The sequence below is a fragment of the Watersipora subatra genome, chromosome 1 (genome assembly GCF_963576615.1).
Source record: "Watersipora subatra chromosome 1, tzWatSuba1.1, whole genome shotgun sequence".
In the NCBI taxonomy this organism is placed as follows: Eukaryota; Metazoa; Bryozoa; class Gymnolaemata; order Cheilostomatida; family Watersiporidae; genus Watersipora; species Watersipora subatra.
Window position 1 is genome coordinate 67,787,355 of NC_088708.1, and position 24,533 is coordinate 67,811,887.

Genomic DNA, 24,533 nt, shown 5'->3' on the forward strand with positions numbered 1-24,533 from the left:
GAAACCCGAAACAGATGGGTGGTAATATTTTAGTGATGACAAAGTTGAAGTTCAGTAAACTAGTTAAAAAGATGTACTAGAACTTAGCTTTAAGTATGTGTTTAGTAAATTGAATTCAACATTTAAGTTATACGTCTGTCTCGAAGGTAAGAACTCCCTATGGTACGTACTGCACGTAGTACAGTGTAATGTTACATTTTCTTGCTGATCATAACCTTTAAATACACAAAGGTTATTGTAGGTAACTATAGTCACTAGGGTTAACATATCGTTTTATTACTCAATATTAATGATGATCATGATTTTTACCAGGAGGTGTTTGCATTAGATAATTACTATAAATTTCTATACTACTCTATACATTATTTTCGCCCTATGATGCCAAATAATGTTGCATTTTATTGCAGATCATAACTACTAAATATACTAAAGTTCGTGTAGGTAACTATGGCTACCAAAGTTGACAAATTATCTTGTTACTAATTTTTAATATGTACTGTACGTATATAAAATTTTGATGATTTTTTACCAAGGGGTGTGGGCATTAGATAATTATTATGGGTTTCTATAAACCTCTATACGCCATTTTTGCCCCACGATGCCAACACTGGAATGAATCAAAATCGTATGGCGAGGGGGTCCACTGTATTTTGTATTCAGCTACACATTCTACAGACACCCACCTTCAGTCTCAGCCCATCATTAATCTTAACCCTTGGTGTCTCATCATCCATAAGAGCAATGTCAACAGGCACCTGCTTCCTGTCTTCATAGTACCCATCAAATACTGACACAAGGAATGTGTCCATTGACACGTCCTCCTTGCCATTGTGGCTGTAAGCAACTTCTTCTTGTAGAATATTCTGGAATAAAATATGTGTCGGGGTGTATTTTAATTCGTCCAAACCTAACTATAGTATACATCATGCAGAAAAAAAGCGCATGCCTGTGAGTCCAGAATATGGCAAAAGGATCGACAATTAGGTCAATAAGAAAATGAATTGGGCATCTGACAATGATACTATGTACCTGCATTGTGAATGACTGCCCAATGACAAATTTTGTACCATTCCTCCAGCAAATGCTTCCCTCTCTTGGCGGTGTTATAACTGTGAATGTGTGTTGGTTGGCGTCACTTCCATCAAACTCTGTGTCTATGTCAGTGACATAGAGACTGCTGTTAGTTATTGGTACTGTGTCACCTTCCATGACAAAGATTGTGTCTGCTATTATGATTGGTCGTTCATCGTTCTTGGGCTAGTAAAGGGCAAACCAATTTTTTCACACTTAGAGATTACTTTAAAATTTCTAAATAAAGAGGTCAGTAAATACTCATTTAACCTTGACATTGGAGCTGTTTTAAGATGCATACCAAAATTGTGATGTTAAATCTTGCCACAGGAGAAATATTCTCTCCATCTGTCATGTGAAACCAAAAGAAATCACTCCGTGGCTCTTTACCCTCATGGTCAGTCTGATCATAGTAGACGATTCCAGCATAAAGATCACTCAGTAAGAACATCTGCACTTGACTTTCCCTCACTCCCTCCAACCCTTCTGCATAAATAAAACCACACCACATGAGATCATAGCGTGTGCATTAGCAATTGTGTTCTTGCCTTTACCTATTCTGAGTGCACTACACAAAGCTTTTATATTTAATGGCATAATTCTCTAACCTGAGGTTATGATTTTTATGAGACCCAGAGTTGGGACGGAGTCAACTACAACCATAAGGTTAGTAAGTATGCTGTCTGGATCCTCAGCTGATACATGAACTTTAGTAATCTGTTTTCTTTGGCCCTCTGCAACCTATCACAAAAAATTGTCAACAAATTGAAGGATTCTTGAAAGGTATGACAAGCTCAGACATAAAATAGATGTATGACGCCTACAATTGAGCACCTGCCATGCATGACAAGAAGACCAGGTTCTGATAAGTGTCTGACCTCAGTATGACAGTACCTGGAGGTCGGAGTGGATGGAAACGATTGGAGGGTGGTTGTCAGTTGCCTGAATAGATATAATGAATGGTTGCCAAGCAGCCATATTTCCGGCAGCATCGCTGACATTGAGATAGATCGTGTCCATTACTTCCAGGTTCCCTAACTCCTCGGCCGCTTCATAGCTGAATTATGAAAAATATGAATATAATGGAAAACCAAAGAATTAAAAAAATGACAAAAAAGATGATACAAACTCATCTTTAAATAGTTGAGTTCATTTCTAATCTTGAAGAAAAGCAAATCCGAGCATGTCCAATAAGAAAAGGTAACAGATCAAAAATGGAGTGAAGCTCTACCAGCTTTTGCATTCGTCAAGCAGGAAAGGGAGAGGGCATCTCAAAATCTCCGATTTGACTTTTTGATAAGCTTGTCTATTTACGGATAAAATATACTTAAAATATGACCTTACTACTACAGTAGGATGCTGAATTGATGTTATGTATATAATTAGAATTCTACAATATTTAGCCAAAGTACCTGATATCTCTAGAGGAAATATCACGCTGGTCAAACACGTCTCCTAACACCATCACTTCATCTTTGTACATCAGTCTACCAAACTCTGGCTCACTAGCCAACTGGTAAAGTACAAGATCTCTAGAGGCCTCCAAGTATTCTAACTCATTCAATGTTATCACTTTCTTTTCTCCTGCAAGCAGAGAGTTCATGGTGTGGTCATCAGAATGGTCATTGTAAATATCAAACTAACATGATAGTTTGAGCATTAGCCAGTCACTCCAATTATAGCCGTTTAAAATCATGAACAAAATAACATAAAATATCAATTATATAATACCTTCGGCAAGACTTAGTTTCATAGTAGCTTCAGGACTGAGGGTGGGGCTGTCATTGTCACTGTACTGTACAGTGATAGGAACCTGGGCTATTGAAGATTGAGCGGAATCAAATAGCTCGAGACTGAAGGAGTCATTGACCTCTGCAGTGTTGTCATGGATGTAGTAAAGGCTGTCTGAGAGGATCTCAGTGTATGGATACCTTTCTCCTGCAATCACAGTTGTCCTCTCTTTGCAAGTCAATGTATTAGTTATTAGCGGTTAGACAGAATACAGTCGCAAAGAACTTTGTGAAAGTGTTGATCTCGGTGATATGTTCTACTTGAGTCATCATCTATATAGACTAAGTCTGGTGTACACTGGATGCTGTTCAGATACAGCACTGATGGCAAACTGACAGGAGTAGAGTCTGATCATGGACACAATAAATGTATGCCTGTCGTGTTTGCTTGAGTCAAATGTTTTTGTCCTGGCTGACCAATGTGAACTTTGATGGCGCAGTTACACTGTACTTGCCAGTTAAGATAAAAGGTAAAAGTTTCAAGTGTTTTAATATTTCCTTTGTAAGCAGAAATCATTGCACGTATGTTGAAGCAAATATAAAAAACAATGTGTTTTATTTAATTGTTCTACATTGTTCAAAAAGCGTAACAACAAATATAGTAATACTATTATTACATAATATTATCTATAGTATTACATAACACTATATATATATAATGTTACATAATATTATATATATAATATTATTATATAATATTAAATATTATAAAGTTATATATAGTATAAAAACAAATGCACAAAACCATGTACAAAATTAAATTATGTGCAAAAAACTAAATATATAAAGTATGTAATTTATAGTAAAAAAATATTTATTGTTACTCTGCCTTAGCATTGGCTAACTAGCATATTGAGGTATAGCCGTAGGGATACATAAAGTACATATATGGTGAGTAATTAGATAGAGATACAAGGCCAGTCAGACTTCTATATATATTTGTGTTTTTATTTGATGGTTAAATTTCTTATAATCAATGATCACGGCCAGCCTCTCCACTCTCACTAGTTTCAGCTTCTCTTACCACTTTCACTTCATTCACTTTCTTCCTCCTTGTCACTGCTAAACAGTTTTGTAAACGTTTGAAAAAATTTAATACGGTAATATTTGCTAATTTTTTTACATAATTTCTACAGTAGTTTAAAATCTAAGAAAAGGAATATCTTTTCTTTTTGATCCCGACTACCACCATCCGCACAAGTTTTCCTACATCGATGATGTCAAAGCTAAATAGGATGGCTTGAAGTACCAGCTAATATTATCTGAGCACCGTAGAATCACTCCATATAAAAAATCTATATAGATATATATATATGTGCTGACTTACAAACTCCAAGACTTTGGGAAACTTCTGACATCATATGTTGGAAAGTATTTCACATGTCGAGACAAATTTTTACAAAAACTTCAAGTCCTGTATCAAAATATTCGTGTGTTGTGATGATTCTAAGTTTAAATTTAAAACTATATTTGTATCTCATACTCGAGGTTTGTATATTGCGGTTTTTGTGTTCATGTCAACCGTATAAAATGTTAGCCTCCATGGCTAGTGAAACTATGGCTGTACCGAGAGCACACTCTGTTCCTAATATTTTTTAGTAAACTTATTGATCGAGGTTTATTTGGTGTTAAACTCTTTTGTATATTCACAAAAGAATTTAGAAGCAGAAAAGTAATGCATCTAGCAAATTACAATGCACATTGAGCTTACAAATACGCCTCCTATCTTTGCCATTAAGTTTCTTTGTTTTATAAATGAATTTTAGTTTATAAAAAATGAATACTTGTGATGGCCATAAACTAAGCAAATTTTGTGCTGAATCTTGTGAATGGTGGAGGACTATAATAGCGTATGCTCACAAAATACTTTAAAAAAATTAACTTGAATGGAGTTTACACAGCACACGCGAAATTAAAGACTCACATTCTTATGAAATGCCTTTACGAAGCAAAGTAAATATTTGTCAAAACACAGATATCATTTGCTTAACCAAAAGTACTAAAATTATAAAATTGGGTGCTAAAATTCACACAATCAAATTTTTAAAGTTTTAGCTATTAACTCAACATCAATTTATATAATGGTTACCTAACTGTGAAATCATAAACATAATTTCTCGTACCTTCTCTAAGGAATGTGTGGAATGTTTCAGCTAACTTAACGATGTCTCCATGACGCGGAAGAGTTACGATGGAAAACTCGAGCTCATCTTTGGGTGTGTCCACATCGCTGACCCTGAGTAAGGCATCATTTAGTAGAACTGAACCTTCTCTCTCCACATTCACTCTCACTCCCCGCTCAATTGTAGGAGCTTTGTTGTCAACAGGAAGGAGAAAGATACTAAACTCCTGTTCGGGCGCTACCTTGTTGTTGTCATCCGTCACTATGATAAAAGTGGGAGAACGATGGTGAGTGGTTAAGTTAATTGGAGAAAATTTACACATTTTCATCCTTTGGGTGAAATGATTGAAGCAAGAAAAGTTTGGGTTGGCGGGTTAAAAATTGAAAAAATGAGAAAAATGGGGATTAAATAAAACACAAGTATTCTCACCATTGTGTCCACGCAACACTGAAATAGGAAAGCCTCCCTTTCATATGATAATGATGTGGGACAGCAATACAGAAGGTTTCTGTCTTGTTAAACACAGACCTTACCAATTTTTACCAAATGCGATAGCCTGATGTACTTCACATTTCATAACTATTGTTTATGGCTAAGATCAATTATTAACACTCCTCACAATTGAGCAAAATATTTCTATGAGCAGATAACTCCCAATTACAATAATCCCAACCAACTTGCTCACAGCAGAAGGTTTTTCATTTTTATTTAATCACTTCATGCATCACACTCATTAATGTTTTTTGAAGTGTTGGGAATAAAGGGTAAATACTTACCATTAAACTTGAAGGAATAGGTGGGCTGCTCGAGACCAACCTCAACGTTGGAGGCTCGGTAGAAAACTAGACCTTGGTCTATGTCCTGTTGAGTGAACCTGGGCAGTGAAACAAAGTGATTGAGAAGTCAAATCTCTGCTTCTCTCAATCTTATGACAATAAATACATGCTAATTGACTGAAAGTCTAGCTTGAAGATTTTAATTACTAATAGCTAAATTCTATCTTTAGCGGCAGCTAGTAAGGGTGGGGCAAGGAGGCTCACCTAGTAATGGGCACTCCAGGAGCTGATGAAAACTCTATTATACCCTGCCCAGGGCTGAGAGGCTTAGTTATAATAAATTCTATATCGCTTGGGCTCGTGTCGCTGTCAGTAAATGAAATATGATCTGGTGTCAGCATAACTGTCGTGTCTTCGAATGTCTAAAAATTTTAAGCTTTGTTAATATCAAATGCTGTCCCACATTCCTAACAAGCAGCAAATATCTTATTATCTAATTATGAGAATGAAATATAGCTGATATACTTCATTTGTGTAAAAGCTATAAGCGGATGGACTCAGTGTTTGACTTCTACTGTAAAAATAGCCTGTGGCCTTAGTCATTCAATGCATGACAAAGGAAAGTGGTTAAAGGCAGTTGAAGAACATAAAATTCAACTTGGAGAACTTACTGATAGCCCGAGATCACTACCAGGAGACACGGAGGGAGTGTTAAAAACCTCTGCCGGTAGAATGTTGATCGTAAAAATTTGGTCAGTAAGGACTGAGTCGGTCTCAGAGTATGACACCTAAAATCAAAGCAAAGCATAAAGCTATAAATACAAGAGATTAGAGAAGTCACGCTACATCAAAGCGGTTAGATAAATGCATAAAGAAAAATGCAGTAAATTTTCAATAGTGTCTGTATTTGCATATCGCCTGTATTCCTCTTATTGAAAAGAGAGCACAGGCCGGCCTATCAAGTGATAGCCGACAAAGGAGTCTTGTAGAAACTGACAAACTAGACAGAAGTGCTATACAGCAATAATCAAACAAGACAGAAATGAGTTAGTGTGAGAGCTTATTGAAGCTACAGACAAACAGGCCCTTTTGTATAACAGGAGCCACTTGTGTCTCTTGTAATATTACAGCAATTAGCATCAGGTGTCGACAGGTGTCAGCATGTGTTAGCGGATTGTCATGACTCGCACACCTGGAATGTAAATGAGTCAACTGAAGATCCGACGGAATCGTGCTGATAGAAAAGGAAACCATCGTTGATGTCTGACTGTCGAAACATATCCACCTGCATGATCATAGTACCATCAGGTAGATTTGTCCAACCTTCCTGCATATCAGCTCCATCTGGCTGTGGTACTACCAGCACCAAAGAGCCTAAAAATTGTTATAAAGAAAATGGAGAGACTTGACGTGAAGAAAGTTTGTCATAAAATTGGAAAAATGATTTGAAAACTTTTGATGGAGAAAAAATGAACATGCGCTTGATTTTAAAATGCTTTGCATTATATATATTATATTATATATATTATATTATATATAATATACATTATATATATTATTCTCATTACTGTATAATTTGTTTTCACAATTAGTTTCGCTTAAAGATGTAGCAATCACTAGTACAAAATGTGCGCCTAATAGTCAAAATTACTATTTATTTTTTGTTTGTTTGCTATTTTTTGTAAAACCATTTTATGTGAACATTTAAAAAAAGCGTGACTGCTAATACAAATTTGGGTCCTATTCCCACTTAATACCCTCACTGTGTTTGAGATAACATTAATAACATTATTGTATTATTGATAAAAGTAAAACCAAGATTTTTTATTTATTCTAAGTTTTCCTTTCATGATAGTTCTTAACAAAAATTCAGGTAAGCTTTAAGATGCAGCCTTCACTTTCATTCTCACTCAATTCAGCAGCGAAATTACACAGGAAATGTCTCAGCATTACAATCAAACTTTAGCCTGCTGTACCAAGCAAATACTCTTACTCGAATACATTGCATTTTGTTTAGTTCATTCTATAACCAAAAAACAATGATAAACACTTAAAACAGTTATACATCAAAACAAATGATTGCATTAAATTTTGTAAAAACTAAATTTAAAACCTAAATTATGGGTGAATAAATCAGATAATAATCAGCAAAAAATATCTCGTTTTATCGCTACTTTACTTTAGGGGTATGTGAGAGGAAGAGCTGACTCAAAAATGCATAAGTTTGGTTTTAGAATGAGTGATAGAAATATGCAATGTAACTCTTTTTACCTTACACTAAATATAATTTGTATTAACTTAATTTTCATATTTCTATGTCATCTTTTTATTATTTTTCATCAACTGTTTTACATAGCCTTACCTACAAAAGCATTTTGTAAAAATTTGGATGTCATATATATTATGACATATTATGGTTATTACTTCAAAATTGAACCCGAATACTTGCTCAAACTTGACATAACATACTAGAAAACTCATAGGTGAGGGGTAACGGAGACAAGTTAGAATAAATTAGGCTATTCATTTTGTTACAAAGATTTAGAGTAGCTATGAAGGTGGCAGCAATAGAAGATGGTAGACAAAAGAGGTTACAATTAGAATAGATCTCGCACGTTAGACTGTTCAAGCAGCATCTCTATTCCGATCATGCCAACAGAAGTTGTAGTCAGAAACTTCCTAGAGTTATAAAGACAGAGTGTGTCAGCTTCCTGTCAGTTTGATAAAAAGGAATGAGCCTAAATATCAATGCGAACATTTCTGCCTAAATTAAAGCCTAACCCACCTATCAGTTTTTATACAGTTGTATTCATTCACCCCTTGTAAGCAGAGGGAAAATCGGAAGCCTGAACTCCGAATGAAGCGGGTACAGCTGTACAATTGAGCAGCATGATTGTCTAGCAATTAGATGGCTTGAATAGCTGACCCTAACGGGGAGTGCCCAAAGTTATTGATCAGTTATTGAGATTAATTGATGAATGTTGCTAGAGATGGCAGTGACTGGCAGTCACGCCGAGGGGCATATAAGTACTTGGAAAACAATGGCTTTAGGCGCAGAGTTCATTAGAGTAGATATTATAACGCTTGGACAATAACAAAACTGTTACGCTTATTTAAATGAGTGACATTAATGTTTTCATATGCCAAAAGGTTGACCTGTAAATCAATGAGATAGTACTGGGGATGAGCACATACCTGCAGATGGAGGACTAGTGATTTGATAAAACACTAGATGCTCCTGATTGTCTCCTCCTGCCTCATACAAGAGGTCAGCACGAGTCAGCATAAGCCGCAGTGATGACTCTACTTGTACAGGATTGTTGTTAACCTTTACTAGTTTCTCACTTGCCTGTTTGAAAAAAACAACAAAAAGGTAATTAATATTGTGCTTAGTGGATAATGCTTAGTGCATAGTATTAGTGCATAATGCTTACTGCACAATGCTTAGTGCGTAGTATGTAATGCTTAGTAAATAATGCTTAGTGCATAGTGTCTAGTACTGTGAAAAGAGCCTAGCTGGTTTAGATTATCACATTTCTCGTCTTCTGAGCAAAAAAGCATAACAGAAAATAGCTATGAGCAGCGTGACAGCTCAAAGGTGACAGTCTAAAGGTATCAACTAGTCAACTACAAGATGGAAAGTTAACCAGGGGTCAAATATGTAGTAAATTGAGTTTTTAAACCGGTGAGATGAGACTAGCTACGCTATAATTAAATTTACTCGAAGAAATAAACTTTGATAGTCTAAAATTTTGTAATGACTTACACGGCAGCACTTTCATAAGCTGCCGTGAGTTGAACGTTATAAGAATGACATAATGGATGAAGGCATGACTTAGTGCAGTAAAAATGGAATAGGAAAAAGGTCTCATCAAGTTGAATAAACTCTTGATCTCTTGTAGTTATGTTTGTGTCCAGCTAGCTCTGCTTAGAGGTAGCTAATGTAACGAAAATTAAAAATAATAAAATGATGTAAAATAATGTAATGTAAAAAATAAATAATGTAAAATAATAAATGTAAATTTATTGAAAAGTTTCATAAAATTTGATGCAGACAGACAATGTTGAACTGTTAGACTGTTTGCTTTTGGTATAAGGTCTTTGATTTCTGACCCTATAATGCATCACAGATTATTTTTAAAAACATTCGGACAAGTAGAGAGAGAGGAGGCTAAATTGCATACACCCAATCTAATACATTTAGCACCCAACCTGGATATCAAACTGCATGAGGATGTTCTGTTTTCCCTCAATGTCACTAACACTTCCCTGTAGAACAGCGAAATCATCAGGCGCTGCGCTGCCATCGTGCTGATAACTGATGCTGTTGGATAACTCCGAATAGCTGAAGATGTTCATGCCTTCGTTCAATTTTCCATGCTCTGGCTCTATGTAATGTCACATTTGAAGGTCACAATTTGTCAAAAATAATGTGGAATAGTGCACAAGGTAAAGCGTGTGTGAAGGAAAACTTGAAGAAACAAAACAAACATTTACGGTGAAGAGGGTGCACAGAATACCAAAAGCCACAAGTTGTGAAAAACAGACAAAATAGCAATGCCACTACACCGCATCACAAAGCCTTGGTTTTAAAAAATCACAAGTGAAGAAAAATGGTCGATAATTAGCTGTTCCTACCTTGTATGACCTTGATGACCACGTTGTCAAGGGATTTAGCAAATATTTGGATGTTAGCTGTGGAAATATCGGCACTCTCACCCCTGACTACTAGTACAGGTGAGTTTACACTCAGTTGCAAGTTAGATGTAGAATCTACATTAGAAACTCTAGTGCTGAAAAGCAAACAGCTGGCACACAGTCTAAATAATGCAGAAAACGTGCAAACCTAGCAACCCAGGCCCAGCACAGCACATCAGTGGGCTGGCAACACTTTCTGTATGGCGGCTCTGCAGATAGTACCTTTGTCAAGAGACTTTGTTAATTTTTGTGTTGAACATTGTTTTCAAAGTAACTTCAAATGATGTGCACACATGTTTACAACAGACTGCAAGCTTACTGTTTTTACACTGTGCTGAGCCGATACAAGCCATGAATAAACAGAAGAAAATGAAAGAAGAGGCAGCAAGCGAAACAGGGCAGCATTATTAGCGACATATGGTAGTCGTAGTCAACAGCCAATAGTAATAGATAAAACTAGATAGTTATGAAATACTTTGCAATCTTGTTACAACTGAGCGCAGCAGGATGCCAAGACTTGATAGATAAAATTATGTTGGCCGAGTTCATCAATTATTCGTTTCCAAACTTTCTCTTTGTGTTAGGCGCCAGTAAATTACCGTTACTCAAGAGAGTTCAAAAGACCGCAGATTCACACCGATCAACTCAATTAGTGTACAATATGGTGACCATAGAGATGGTTTTACTGCTCATTCAGAAATATCGAAGGAATTTTTAAAGTAAACGAACAAACAACGAGGCTCTCACGCAACGAGCTAAGAAATGTAAATGCTTTAGGATGCCCGTAATATTTGCTTATCAGAAATGCTGTTTTGAAATTAAACCTAAACAAACATCCCTTGAGAGAGAGCATCAAACTGAAGGCCCTATCTGATTGCGAGCCATTATCTCATTTACTCTATATTGCCTGCGAATGTTTGTGAGGAAAATGAGAGAAGCTCACAGGTCTTAATGTAGATAAATCTACTGCACACTCGGTTTTAACAAACAAATTTTCAAACAAAATTCATTCGCATAGTCCAAAAAACTTAGTGGCTGCTAAATTATAAAAAAAGCTGTCTTTCTCCAAATTCATCAGCTGTGAGGTCATCATCAGCCAGGGAAGGCTCTAAGATAGCCGAAGCAATTATAAAGAATTACTCTGAATAACGTACAATGCAATCTTTTTTTTAACCTCCAACCGTGGCTCTTATTATAGTAAAGATTAGCTAACTTATGGCAAAAGGTTATGACACCAAAGCCAGCGTATTTCTTTAAAAGCAGTCATAGATTTTCTTTCGCAAGATAAATTACCTTTCCACTGACGGAATTTATAGAAACTGATCAGGGGCTACGAGTCTAATGCTGGCATCTAATCTAAGGTTCCAAGACATTGTACATACTACGTGAGATGGCACAAACAAAACTCAACTATCTGTATCTATATTAGATGAAGCCAAGGCTAAACCGTAGCGGCATTCTACAAGTTTACAGTGTCGGATGCTTACTGCCAGTAGGACAGTTGTTTTCAAAGCAGATGCTCCGACCGTCCTTGCAAACGCATCGTTTGCATGAGTCCACCGTCCATGGCTGCCAGTCCTAAAATAAGAGGCAGGACGATGTGTCACGAGAAGATGACTGCAACAGCAGAACAAGCCAACAAAATATCACTGTTTCCATTGTACGGATAATGCACATTTGGAGTTGTGCGCTCGCTGAGTTACTGCGGGACAAATGTTCCAATGGAGATTCGAATGTTGCGGAATAACGCGGACGCTTTGCTAAAAATTAAGGAGTTCTACGCCAGAAGCGCTGCATTCCTGTCTTGCTTAGCAGCACGCTTTCAAAATAAGAATGGCTAAAGTATGGAAAATGTGTTAAATGGAACAGCTTGCGCGGCATTGTCTTACACATCAGTTGCAGGTGCCATTTTCATCTTTCCCAAGCATAAAACACTCGATAAAAATTTTTGAGTGACGAAACTCGCTCGACTTGCTAGTTTTTTGTCGTTTTCATCTTTCGGATGGCGCAAACATGCAGATCAACCGCGCCATTGAAACATTTACTAAGTTTCCATTAGTGTAGCTATAGTGTAGCGATAGTGTAGCTATAGTGTAGCGATAGTGTAGCTATAGTGTAGTGATAGTGTAGGTATAGTGTAGCGATAGTGTAGCTATAGTGTAGTGATTGTGTAGTGATAGTGTAGCTATAGTGTAGCGATAGTGTAGCTATAGTGTAGCTATAGCGTAGCTACAGTGTAGCGATAGTGTAGCTATAGTGTAGCTATAGTGTAGCGATAGTGTAGCAATAGTGTAGCTATAGCATAGCGATAGTGTAGCTATAGTGTAGTGATAGTGTAGTGATAGTGTAGCTATAGTGTAGAGATAGTGTAGCTCTAGTGTAGCGATAGGGTAGCTATAGTGTAGCTATAGTGTAGCGACACTCTGGTGTGCCAGTACCTGAGCGCCATGCTGGGCCAACTAACAGATCGTGTTTCCATATGGTGCTATATGGTGCTATAGTGGAACAATGGTTGAGCAGTGCCTAAAGTCAAGGTCAAGCAAGACCTATGCACACACGCAAGTGCGACGCCGTTGATCGCCAAGGCCATTTCCATGGCGCGCAAAGATGGTGCATCACACGGGTGTTTCACGTTCAAACAAACAATGACACTGAATCACAACAGGATGAAAGCAACACGACTGTTTCCATAATCTCATTGCAGCAACATAAGGGGGTGTCTCGCTGCCGTATCGCTGTATGGAAATTTAGTAGTGTATAACGACGTTACACATACAGGGAGCCAGGCCAGCTCAGCAAAACGATGCAATACTGAGAGTAGCCATAATAACCAGCAAGCATATTCTATCTGCAACAAGTACCCAACAGGTCTAACAGCTTCAGACAGCAAACTGATGCTAAAAGATGAACTTGCAAAGATTTTAATAGATTTTATTAGAAAATATCAATATTTTTCTATCATTTGTGATTGTTTTTTATGTTTGAGATGAGCTGTCTGACAGGATGTTTTCAGATTAAAATCGATAACAGTTGATCGCGGTTAGAATGCTCAGAAGAAAAACATGCAAACTGACATCGCTAGTTGCTATTGTTGAAATTGACTATTGCCGTAAGTACACAGTCTCAAGCTTCAGCATTGCGTGTCTCTCTTTGACATGACGTTTATATACTATAAATGTCATAATTGCACATTCGCTTGATCTGAGTGTTTTAACTGCAACCAAGTCGTGTCAATTTTAATCATGAAACATCCTGGCAGTCAGATCATCAAAAATATCAAAAAATAATCACAAATGGTAGAAAAATATGGATACTTTTTGATAAAATCTACTAATATTTTGTGCAAGTTCATCTTTAAGACAAGAAAATGGTGAAAGCGGAGACAAACCTCTGTCACATGTAGCACACCATCATAGACACAGGCTTCTTTTAACTTGCAAACAGGGCAGCAGGACCCCTCCTCCTGGTGAAGATACTCATTCTAAAAGAAGAACAAGAGCACAATAGAGTGAGAGTGAGAGAGTGAGAGAGTGAGAGAGTGAGAGAGTGAGAGAGTGAGAGAGTGAGAGAGTGAGAGAGTGAGAGAGTGAGAGAGTGAGAGAGTGAGAGAGTGAGAGAGTGAGAGAGTGAGAGAGTGAGAGAGTGAGAGAGTGAGAGAGTGAGAGAGTGAGAGAGTGAGAGAGTGAGAGAGTGAGAGAGTGAGAGAGTGAGAGAGTGAGAGAGTGAGAGAGTGAGAGAGTGAGAGAGTGAGAGAGTGAGAGAGTGAGAGAGTGAGAGAGTGAGAGAGTGAGAGAGAGAGAGAGAGTGTTGAGTACAACTGCAGTGTATGTATTACTACTCTGTGAGTGCCGGCCACTCTGATGCCATTAACTGACTGGTCTGTTTGCATTACTCTGATGCCATTAACTGACTGGTCTGTTTGCATTACTCTGATGCCATTAACTGACTGGTCTGTTTGCATTACTCTGATGCCATTAACTGACTGGTCTGTTTGCATTACTCTGATGCCATTAACTGACTGGTCTGTTTGCATTACTCTGATGCCATTAACTGACTGGTCTGTTTGCATTACTCTGATGCCATTAACTGACTGGTCTGTTTGCATTACTCTGATGCCATTAACTGACTGGTCTGTTTGCATTACTCTGATGCCATTAACTGACTGGTCTGTTTGCATTACTCTGATGCCATTAACTGACTGGTCTGTTTGCATTACTCTGATGCCATTAACTGACTGGTCTGTTTGCATTACTCTGATGCCATTAACTGACTGGTCTGTTTGCATTACTCTGATGCCATTAACTGACTGGTCTGTTTGCATTACTCTGATGCCATTAACTGACTGGTCTGTTTGGACTCTGAAAATTAGAAATGAACCAGATTTCAGTAGATTCCATTAGTAAGTATCGGTATTTTTCTATCATTTGCGATTTTTTTAAATGTTTTTTTTGATATTTTTTTGGTTGAGGTGATCTGACAATCAGGATGTTTCAAGATTAAAATCAACAAAACTTGATCATAGTTAAAACGCTGCGTAAACATAAGAGTACCCGAGGTCTATGAGACTATATTTATCACTTATGAACAGTGTGCCTGTCTACTGACACCATTTTTAGAGAAGTCTGGGCACATCTTCTTCGTCTGAGCGTATTAACCACGATCAAGCTTTGTCGATTTCAATTGTGAAACATCCTGGCAGTCAGATCACCTCAAACATCAGAAATAATCGCAAATAGGAGAAAAATACCTATACTTTCTGATAACATCTATTAAAATTTTTGTGCAAGTTCATCTTTCATAGAATTTATTAAAAGAAGGGAAGAAATTAATACATCAAAAGTATTTATTGCAACACACCTCAGCACAGGTACTTGTTGAGCATTGGACTTTCCCACATTCAACCTTTTCATCCATGCAAGTGCAATATTCACAGGAGCTGATGTTCCAGATCTGTCCGAAGTAATAGGAACTGTTGCCATAAGCACACATTCCTTGCTCGGGGAAGCAAGAAGAACAACATTCTCCAGGCGGAACCATCATCTTGGTGTTCTGTAATAACAGATAATACTGATAAGATCTCTCAAATAAAAAAGACATATCAATAACTTTTTAGAATAGCTCCACATTTAGCTTTACCGTCTTGCTGCTTGCTGTAGAATATGTAAAACTAAGGCTATGATGAGCACAGAGCATCATGCGAGAACAAAATCTGCAGAACTCATCGAAGCATGTGGCTGTTCTACCTACAGCTAGCTATCTACCTGCCTTAATAGCTGGTCAGAAACACACACCTGCCTAGCTGGTCAGAAACACACACCTGCCTAGCTGGTCAAAAACTCACACCTACATGACTGGTCAGAAAGTGTGAGTGTACAAGAATGGTAAACTCAAATTGACAATATTAGTAAGAAAGCCAAAAACTAACATTATTTACTTAATTAAAAAAATAACAATTTATTATTATTTAACTAATTTATTAATTTTTGCATCATATGATTAGGTAATTAGTTGAATACATATGTGATGCAAAGCACAAAAACTCTTGTCATATAATACATAAATTCGTATTAATGTAGGAATAAACTGGAAGGTGCCATGTACTTACCACGGGACAGGATTGCTGCAGATTACAGCTCTGAAGCAAACAGCGAGGGGTCCCAGATATACAAAAACAGTTAGTACATGGGTCTGGGTTCCAACTTTCTCCTGCCTACAGGATAGACAATCACCATCATAATAAATATGCAACATTTATTTCTCTCTATGGAAATGAAATCAAGTAATAAATACCAATGATCCATAGCCTGGATCAGAGCCAGACTGAGCACATCATGTGAGAAGCAAACTAATCAGAAATGTTCCTAGAAAAAACGTAACTGGGTTTGTACCTATATTAACAAACCACAATTGGGCAGACCACAGGTGGGTAGACCACAGGTGGGTAGACCACAGGTTCATACGAGAGAATATAATAACGTGAATGCTGCTTTTTAAATTAGAAGGCAATTTTGCCAATGGCTGCATGTCATTTGTTTCTTAATCATGGTGGAAATCTTCGGTTGCAGAAGAAAATAGCAAAGTACAGACACTATGCTATTAACAGTTAACTGACAGCTGAAATACTATTGCATTAACACAGCAGATAACATTACGGATCGAAATTTGAATAATATTTTTTTTGTAATTTCAACTAAAACCAGGTTTTATCATTATTTGTAAGTAATGAAAATAGCAACAATTTGCTATCGTTGCAAAATAATAACTGGAAACAGCATATAATTATAGTTATATAACTATATGCTGTTTATATATTATATTTATACAACTATATAAATACAATTACATAAATATAACTATATTTATATAATTATACTTATATTTATTAATTATATTTAACTAATTGTACTAAAATCGATTGTTGTTTACTCAGAATATCTAAAAACAGCTCATTTAAAATCCTTATTCCTAAAAGCAGAGCATACGTTAATAGGGTTTAAATAGATGATTTTAGAGAATAGCTAATTATTTTAATTGCCAATTTGTGTAAGGAAGAATTTTTTGCATTTCATAAAATGATACGCACAAGCTGATTGGTAGAATTCTATAATCATAGCTCAAAAAATAATTTGTGATGTTTAAATAAATATGACACGGACTTATTCGGTATTTGTGGCCTCTGTTTTGACCTTACGTTATAATTGTCTACTCTGTTCAGTCTCCCAAATGATGGAGTGTGATGATTACATGGAAAAATGTGTTAAAATGTCAGCCGACACAAGCACTTTCGTCATGCATTCACGCATTAGCTAATTGTCAGCCTTGGCATCGTAATTCATTTGTCTATGTTTTGATCTCCTAAAATACAATGAGCTCCTCATTTCACAGCTAAGAGCTTGTATCAAAAGGGTTTTTGTGTCCAAAACTGCTTTTTTTTGGTCCAGTAACATCAAAATCATTGCTGAAAAACAAAATATCAAGATAACATTATTACAAATAAATGGAATTTTAAAATCCTGCCAGTCAGCCATTAAAAGAAAAACATGCTGAGGTGTATCAACTAGCAATGCATAACATTTACAATAAGAATAGCACCATGTCCTTTGCCGTAACATGCTTAAAGTTTTACTTGTGGCTGCCACTTTGAAAGATGTTTGTAATTAGTGGCTGGGCCAGTCATCCGCTGATAGGTGCTGCCTTATGACTGATGAAGGATAAGACGCTAACAAACATTTGTAAGTAGCAAAGCTAACAACTTATGATAAACTTACATCGTACAGCTTCCCATCTTGCCAGCACTTGTCATTTGAGCAAATAGGGCAGCAGGCGCCCTCTGGAGTTATCATTTGCTGTCAAACAAGCATTATATATCAGCAAGGTGAAAAAGCTCATTGATTGTGTCTTTTCGGAAGAGATACAAAAGAGATGCTCATTAAAAAAGATCAGCTCTCTGATCTTATACCTGCTTAGGAGTGCATGTAAACCTGCTGAGAATTGCATGTAAACCTGCTGAGGAGGACATGTAAATCTGCTTACGAGTGCATGTAAATAACCTCAGTAAATACTTGAGTCGTGTAAAGCAAAGCTGGTACGAGTCTGACATGACTACGGCTCAGAATTGTTATCTCTCACGCATGAGTAAGACATGAATAAGCCTGGGGAGAGTTCTCTTAAATATATGAGCTAAAATATCAGGTAAAAATCTGCAAATGGCTTCGATTCTGCATTAGTTGTGATATCAGTTTTTTTTATAAAAAAAACTGCCGTATCTGTTGCAGTATTTAATGAAATAAAAATAAGGAAACAAATATCCAATAGAAGGACCACTTTTAAACAGATCTATAGACTATGGATAAGCAACAAGTTTGTTACATAATGGAAAATAGGTACATGTATATCAAGTTTAACAATGGAAAGTTTTAGGATAAACAAAGTAAAGATGCAGTGAGCTTTTCAGACCCCCTCTACCCGATACAATTAGAGTTCCTGTCAGAGTTATAAAACTCATTAAGAGAAAGTCCGGGGAATGTTTCTTACTTCATGGCTTATTTAAATGATACATCTTCAGGGTCAAGTTTTAAATACTTTTCCATTTAAACTTCTACTTGCCTAAGCAGCATATACAATGCGCAAGCATATTGTATAGCATGGCATGTTGTTTAAACTAAATTTTCACTGCAAACAATTTTTTATTGCTTGCGCAACGTTGGGCATTTACCTACTGCCTGTATATATACACATATACTATTAGAACACTTTTATTAATCTAATTTAAGTTTATAGTATTTTTTGTGTAAGCAAAGTTCTAGTTGTACGGTTTATAAAGACCCACAATTCATTGTTACTATTCACCGACTCTCCCAACCACCTTTAGTCACTCGGGCTAATCCTCGTTAGCCGCCTTAGAAAGCGACCAAAGGAAGAGCTAATTTGGAATGTATAAATGATGTATGTTTGTTTGGTTCCAATTAGTATTTCCCAGTGTTGTACGGGCCTATCTTCAATCTATTTATACACATATAAGGCTGCTAAACTGGGTGAGCAGCAGTTCTCAATGTAGCATCTAATGATACATAATTGAAAACAATAACTCTATAGTATTAGATCTGAATGGCAGCAAACATTTGTCTTCCAGTCCTGACTGCAGAGCGGATGCTTGAAGTAGACCAGCAACATGCCTTCGACTACCTTTACGCAAGGCCATGTAAAAAAGGTTCTCCATATCTCACTTCTCCAGACTTACATTTGCTAGGGTGAGGGTCACCAGGCAAACAGCTGCAGGGGCAGCCTCACTTCTGATAAATTGCGATTACATGTCATTTATAGCGGAGAAATTCTATAGCCCAACTTTAGACTCCAGACACTCATTCTAACTAAATACTGACATGTACTGTTGACATTAAACACGTAGTTTGCATACAACTAATCAAACCATTAATATTAACCTCGCTGACTCGAGGAGCTGACTCTCGCTGCTCAACAGACCTCATGTCATATTGGGCAGCAACGAAATTCCACACAGTCATATGTTAGTATCTGGCTTATATGAATGCAAACTTACGTGTTTGCAAGTTATTTCTGGGCAAGTTTGAACAAAACAGGTTTTCTCGCCTAAGTTGCACTCGCATAGTACGCAACTTCCTTTTCTCCAAGCCGATCCGTCTGGATATAGTTCTCCGTTATCCTCACACATAGCTAAAATATTCACCAACTGAAAGCTGCGAGGTGGCTAAGACCAATATAGTCTGTGATCGGAGTAAGATGCCAGTAGGAGAAAAGAGAGCATCGGCTATAGAAAGATGTTTACTAACTATGACCAATGATATATAACCCCAGAGGATAGGCGATGGGCATCATGTGGGCGGGGCCTAATGATTGAGCTCTGTTGGGATGAACCCAAACACGGCACCAGAACAAACAAATACGCTGAATAAAGCCCCTTGTACATTTACAAGTATTATAAACAATGGTAGTTATTTTACTAATCTTTTAGTTCCATTTGTTGTCAAATAAATATAGTTGCCCAATATTGTCACCGTTATGATCAGTCAGTTGCCATTCACAAGCATTCGTAATATTAATAGCCGCCATTGTGAAATGGCCCAAATTCGGTTTTATATTTAGATTTTGAGTATGAAAACTACACTGCACAGCTTTGCCTGCTGTTCCATCTTATTGGCCAGGTAAAACAATGTGACATTGATAAAAGACTGTCATTTTATATTAGGGCTGGCAAAATATTAATCAAAAACTAGGGAAAAAGGCCGTTGTTCGGGTAATTTTGGGTAAATCATATATAACTTTAAGCATATACTACGACCCTACCAATTTCGAAGTTAGTAAAAGTAGGTAATTTGAAATGTTTTATGTTCCTTGGATCCATTTTTTGGTTGGTGTGACCGCTACATTGTAAAAGTTCAAGGTTTGCTATTGTGAACAACGTGTTCTACTGAATGAAAGAGCTAATGACATGATAACAGCGAGTCGTGTTTTCCAAAACCTAATAAGGCAACGCGACCGCGCCCCTCCGCTAAAACTGTGTTAGCTTCGAAACCCAGGCTAGCACAATCCTAACAGAGCTCATATAATAGGATCATTAAACTCCGCCCATATAATAGCCATCGCCTATCCTGGGGGTTTATATTATTGCTATGAAAGGCTGGTTTCTCACTAAACTAGCTAACGGATGTTTCAATACCAGGAACAAAACAGAACCAGACCTAAAGACACTGTCACTGTTTCAATTCATAGCACATCCTCAAAGCACCAATTACACCCCCACATTTATGTACTGGTCCAGGCCAACAATTAACATACATTAATTAATTAACAAGAATTCAAAAGCCCCAGATTGGTCACAAGAGAATGATGCTTTCATATCACATTCATTGCCAGACGGAATCTTTGGCTCGTTCTCTGGATAATTTTAAAGCTGCTCTTCTTAATAACATCTAAATAACATATTCTTGAGATATACATGTATCTGAATAAACTACTTTTTTACATAAGTGCGTCTGAATAACTTATTCATAAGACATATTTGCATTTGAAAAAGTAGTTATTAAGACATACTTGTAACTGGATTACTTATTCTTAATACGCACATGCATGGGAATAATATATTTTAAAATGTATTAGCATCTGGACAAAGTATTCCTTAGGACAGTGACTTGTGACTGGATGGTGTATTCTCACAACCTACATATATCGCGAGATTGGACTCTGAAATGCAATTGTATCTTAATATTGCATTATATAGATATTGCATTATCTTGATAACACAATATCTGAATATTGCATTTTCAAAACACCTGACTTTTCCTATATTCAAGCAGCTTAGTAAGTTAGCCTGCTGCCAGAGGGTGTAAAAAGGTTTAAGAGTTGGAAGATGAGTGGTTTGAAAAATAAAGAAATAGAGGGTAGGAGTCACGGCACATATGGCATATACATGTATATAAAAATTGTATACAAAATTCTATATACGATAAAATCTTTAATTGAACGCCACTTCTATTTGAATGCCACCTCTATTTGACTGCCACTATGAGAAAAGGTTGAAAAATAGAGCGCCATGACGTTCAATTAGAGGTTTTACAGTAATTCAAACATTTTATTGAACCTTCAGGTCAGCATTGGCAGCCATAAATCTCTTCGACTTACAATCAGTAAACATCAACAACCTGCTGTGATCTCCCATGATGTACTGTTCATGGCCAGTTATCAGTCTAGAGGTCAAGGTCAGGACAATGAACCCTTAAAGATGAAAAACACTCACTTGCGGAGCAGTTTCTGCAGCACTCGTCCTGAGACCGACTAGAGCAGTGAATCTCTGAGCACGTCGCAGCAGAACAGGTAATATGGCCATCAAAGCAGTCACAATTCTGACACTGACCATTTCTGTGACTCTCTCCATGCTGCCAACACAAGGTGATGCTGCTAGCGGCGCTACTTACCTAAATAGCTAACTGAAACATTTACTTACAATCTAAGCAAAATTTGGCAAGTTGCACTAGTCAAGGCACAATAGCTAGAAATTTATAATGATATTATTTGGTGAGCTAGGACTAGGTACCATTACAAACACAAAACTCTATTGATAGGGGTCAACAACAGTGTCTGCGCTAGATACAATTCAAAAAGCAGCAAATCAATGCTGAGGCAAATTAGCTCCGTTTCAAAAATTACAAGGAATTTCTACAAACGCTAATGGCAACAAAGTTATTCTAAAGTAAAATAAGAACAGTTTCGCTTGACGTTTGTAAAAGTGGCGTTACTTACGCTATTAACAATGCTATTAAGGACTCAGCCGCTAGAATAATGAGTGAGATCATACTAGGAGACAATGAGTGAGAGGTGTGGACAATGCTATAATATACACATTTGTAAAACAATACCTAGTAAACTGATATTTGTTCTACATGGGGTTACTATACAGCGGCAGAGGCTAGAGGCGTGCAGAGCTCTTTGATGCCATCGTTAATGCGTATCATCTTTGCACAATAAACAAACATGGCTGACAAGCGATACCTACTCAGCAAGACAAGTGCTTAAAGAGGCAATTGGTGTGAATGAAGTCTGAAGCCGAAGTTTAATTCGAAACCCGTTGACTGTGTTTTGTCCTAAAGGAGCTGTGATAAAAGAGTTTTACACACTTTATACAGTAATACCCTGTTCAATATTGACCTATGTTGAAACCAATTCTCGATTTGTCTCCTTCGGTCTGCTCCTTACGCAATGGTGTGTTCAAAGGTGGCCGGCAATGTATTTTGGTTGTCGTCTAGCCACTACTTCATTTGTAATAAAAACTGTAAGAATGGGCTGTTTTTATATGCTTCAGACAGCTAAAATCAAAGAGTTTTGCTGTTTTTGTATTATTTAAAAAAGTCTATCGAATAGAAGAAAAATATTGCAGCGATATTAAACTTTGCTGACTTCTGAGCTAGCGGGACACCAAGATAACACTATTTGTACTGACAGACAACAATATACTTATAACGTTTTTTTAACAAATAGTACCTAAAAAAATGAATTATTCAAAATTTATATTATTGCTAATAAACCGTGATAATAACACAACCATAGTTATACTTGTAGTAAAAGTCATTTTGTAATATTTGGTCATCTTAAACAGAGATCTGCAAAACCTCAAATAAAATAAAACCAAGCGATAATAATGCATTATATATGCAAAAATATTCCATATTTGGTCACTGGTTTACCCTACTGCTTGGGCATATGTGTATCAAATAACTGTTTGTGATATTTAGTACGTTTTACAACAAAATGACTCTTGACTGAGGAAGAGTTGTCTGTCCTGTGACAGATACTATTTTACTGCTTTCACGCCTTTTGCAACGAGAGATGCATAGCATCTTTATATCAGTATTATATACCTTTAAAGTCACTCCGTTCAAAAGGCAGTCCTTATACAGGGGGGCACAACTGGGGCAGCAGTCTGACGCACTGAAAGTCAGCACCTCATTCTACAACAGTCGTGATAGAAGGCACTAGAGTGCAAGTTGACGATGTGTGATGACCTTTGATGGAATTTAAATGTAGTTTAGTTCACAGGTGTAATCTGCATCGCAAAGAGAGCACAGTGCTAGCAGCGCTGACAGTAGAGGTGGAACGAGACAGATTTTTTAAGCTCGAGACGAGACTCGAGACACTGTCTTGTAAAAATTCGAGACTCGAGACACGAGACAGTAAAATAATGAGCATTTGGTGATGATTTCACTACACAAGTACTAGCTACTTGGTATATATAAAATTAATAAAAAACTTTTTAAATTGAATTTTCACCTGGTGTAAACGATTTAAATACAACATTTTAATAGTGATATGCATGTAGTTTTTGTAAACAAAAGTGACACAAACAGCTCTAAAATACCGAAGTTATATATTCTAAGAATTTTGAGCTTGATTGATCATAATTATTATAAACATATTGCTTTGTACATGTATATTTTTACTATCTATTGAATAGTTCTTACTTTTTAATGTAATGTGTATTGAAACCGATAGCCGTCGCTCTACAAAGAAATACCGCAACTAAAAGAACACACGATAACACTTTCATTCTTATCGTTTCATTAATGTTAAGTTTTGTTTGTGTATTAGCTGTAGTATGTGAATTATATTTAAATTGTACTCATGAAATTATATTAATTACTGTATACATGCACATGTATATTCTTATATTGAGCTAACAAAACGTCATTGTTAACCGAACACGGACTATGGTCGACACGGCCTTTCGTTCGTTTCTCTGGGTCCGGGCAAGTTTTACCCGCGATTGGTAGTATATACGTAAAAGAGGCCCGAATTTTATGAAGGGCAGTTGGTGTTTAGACACGATACGATAAAATACAGACATTTTACCCGCAAAAGTCTAATTTATTAAATTGGATTATCCGAAGAGTAATTAGATACGACCCGGTATCTGTTTTAAGGACACAGAACCGAACTAAAAAATAACAGGACCGTTGTCCGGTCTAATCTACATGATTAGACTCAGTGGCCAACATAATCAGTAGCAACAGGTAGTAACGGACCGGGTATAACTTTAAAGGCAGTTG

The 24,533-nt window shown here is 36.8% G+C and overlaps 1 protein-coding gene across 1 annotated transcript in view; it reads right to left on the bottom strand.

Moving 5' to 3' along the window:
- The window catches only part of LOC137390734 (extracellular matrix organizing protein FRAS1-like), a 43,476-nt gene extending 21,608 nt beyond the window's left edge, over window positions 1-21,868 (bottom strand). Inside the window, exons 1-19 of the mRNA XM_068077060.1 lie at window positions 21,731-21,868; window positions 15,316-15,507; window positions 13,847-13,939; window positions 11,946-12,036; window positions 10,399-10,533; window positions 9,973-10,148; window positions 8,956-9,109; window positions 6,953-7,134; window positions 6,432-6,548; window positions 6,025-6,182; window positions 5,761-5,858; window positions 4,985-5,245; window positions 2,803-3,009; window positions 2,484-2,655; window positions 1,966-2,128; window positions 1,680-1,812; window positions 1,373-1,557; window positions 1,030-1,257; window positions 684-863 (exon numbers count right to left, since the gene is read on the bottom strand). Of these exons, the coding sequence (XP_067933161.1) occupies window positions 684-863; window positions 1,030-1,257; window positions 1,373-1,557; window positions 1,680-1,812; window positions 1,966-2,128; window positions 2,484-2,655; window positions 2,803-3,009; window positions 4,985-5,245; window positions 5,761-5,858; window positions 6,025-6,182; window positions 6,432-6,548; window positions 6,953-7,134; window positions 8,956-9,109; window positions 9,973-10,148; window positions 10,399-10,533; window positions 11,946-12,036; window positions 13,847-13,939; window positions 15,316-15,507; window positions 21,731-21,868 (3,063 nt within the window). The remainder of the gene's footprint in view (window positions 1-683; window positions 864-1,029; window positions 1,258-1,372; window positions 1,558-1,679; window positions 1,813-1,965; window positions 2,129-2,483; window positions 2,656-2,802; window positions 3,010-4,984; window positions 5,246-5,760; window positions 5,859-6,024; window positions 6,183-6,431; window positions 6,549-6,952; window positions 7,135-8,955; window positions 9,110-9,972; window positions 10,149-10,398; window positions 10,534-11,945; window positions 12,037-13,846; window positions 13,940-15,315; window positions 15,508-21,730) is intronic.
- Window positions 21,869-24,533: the final 2,665 nt, after the last annotated feature.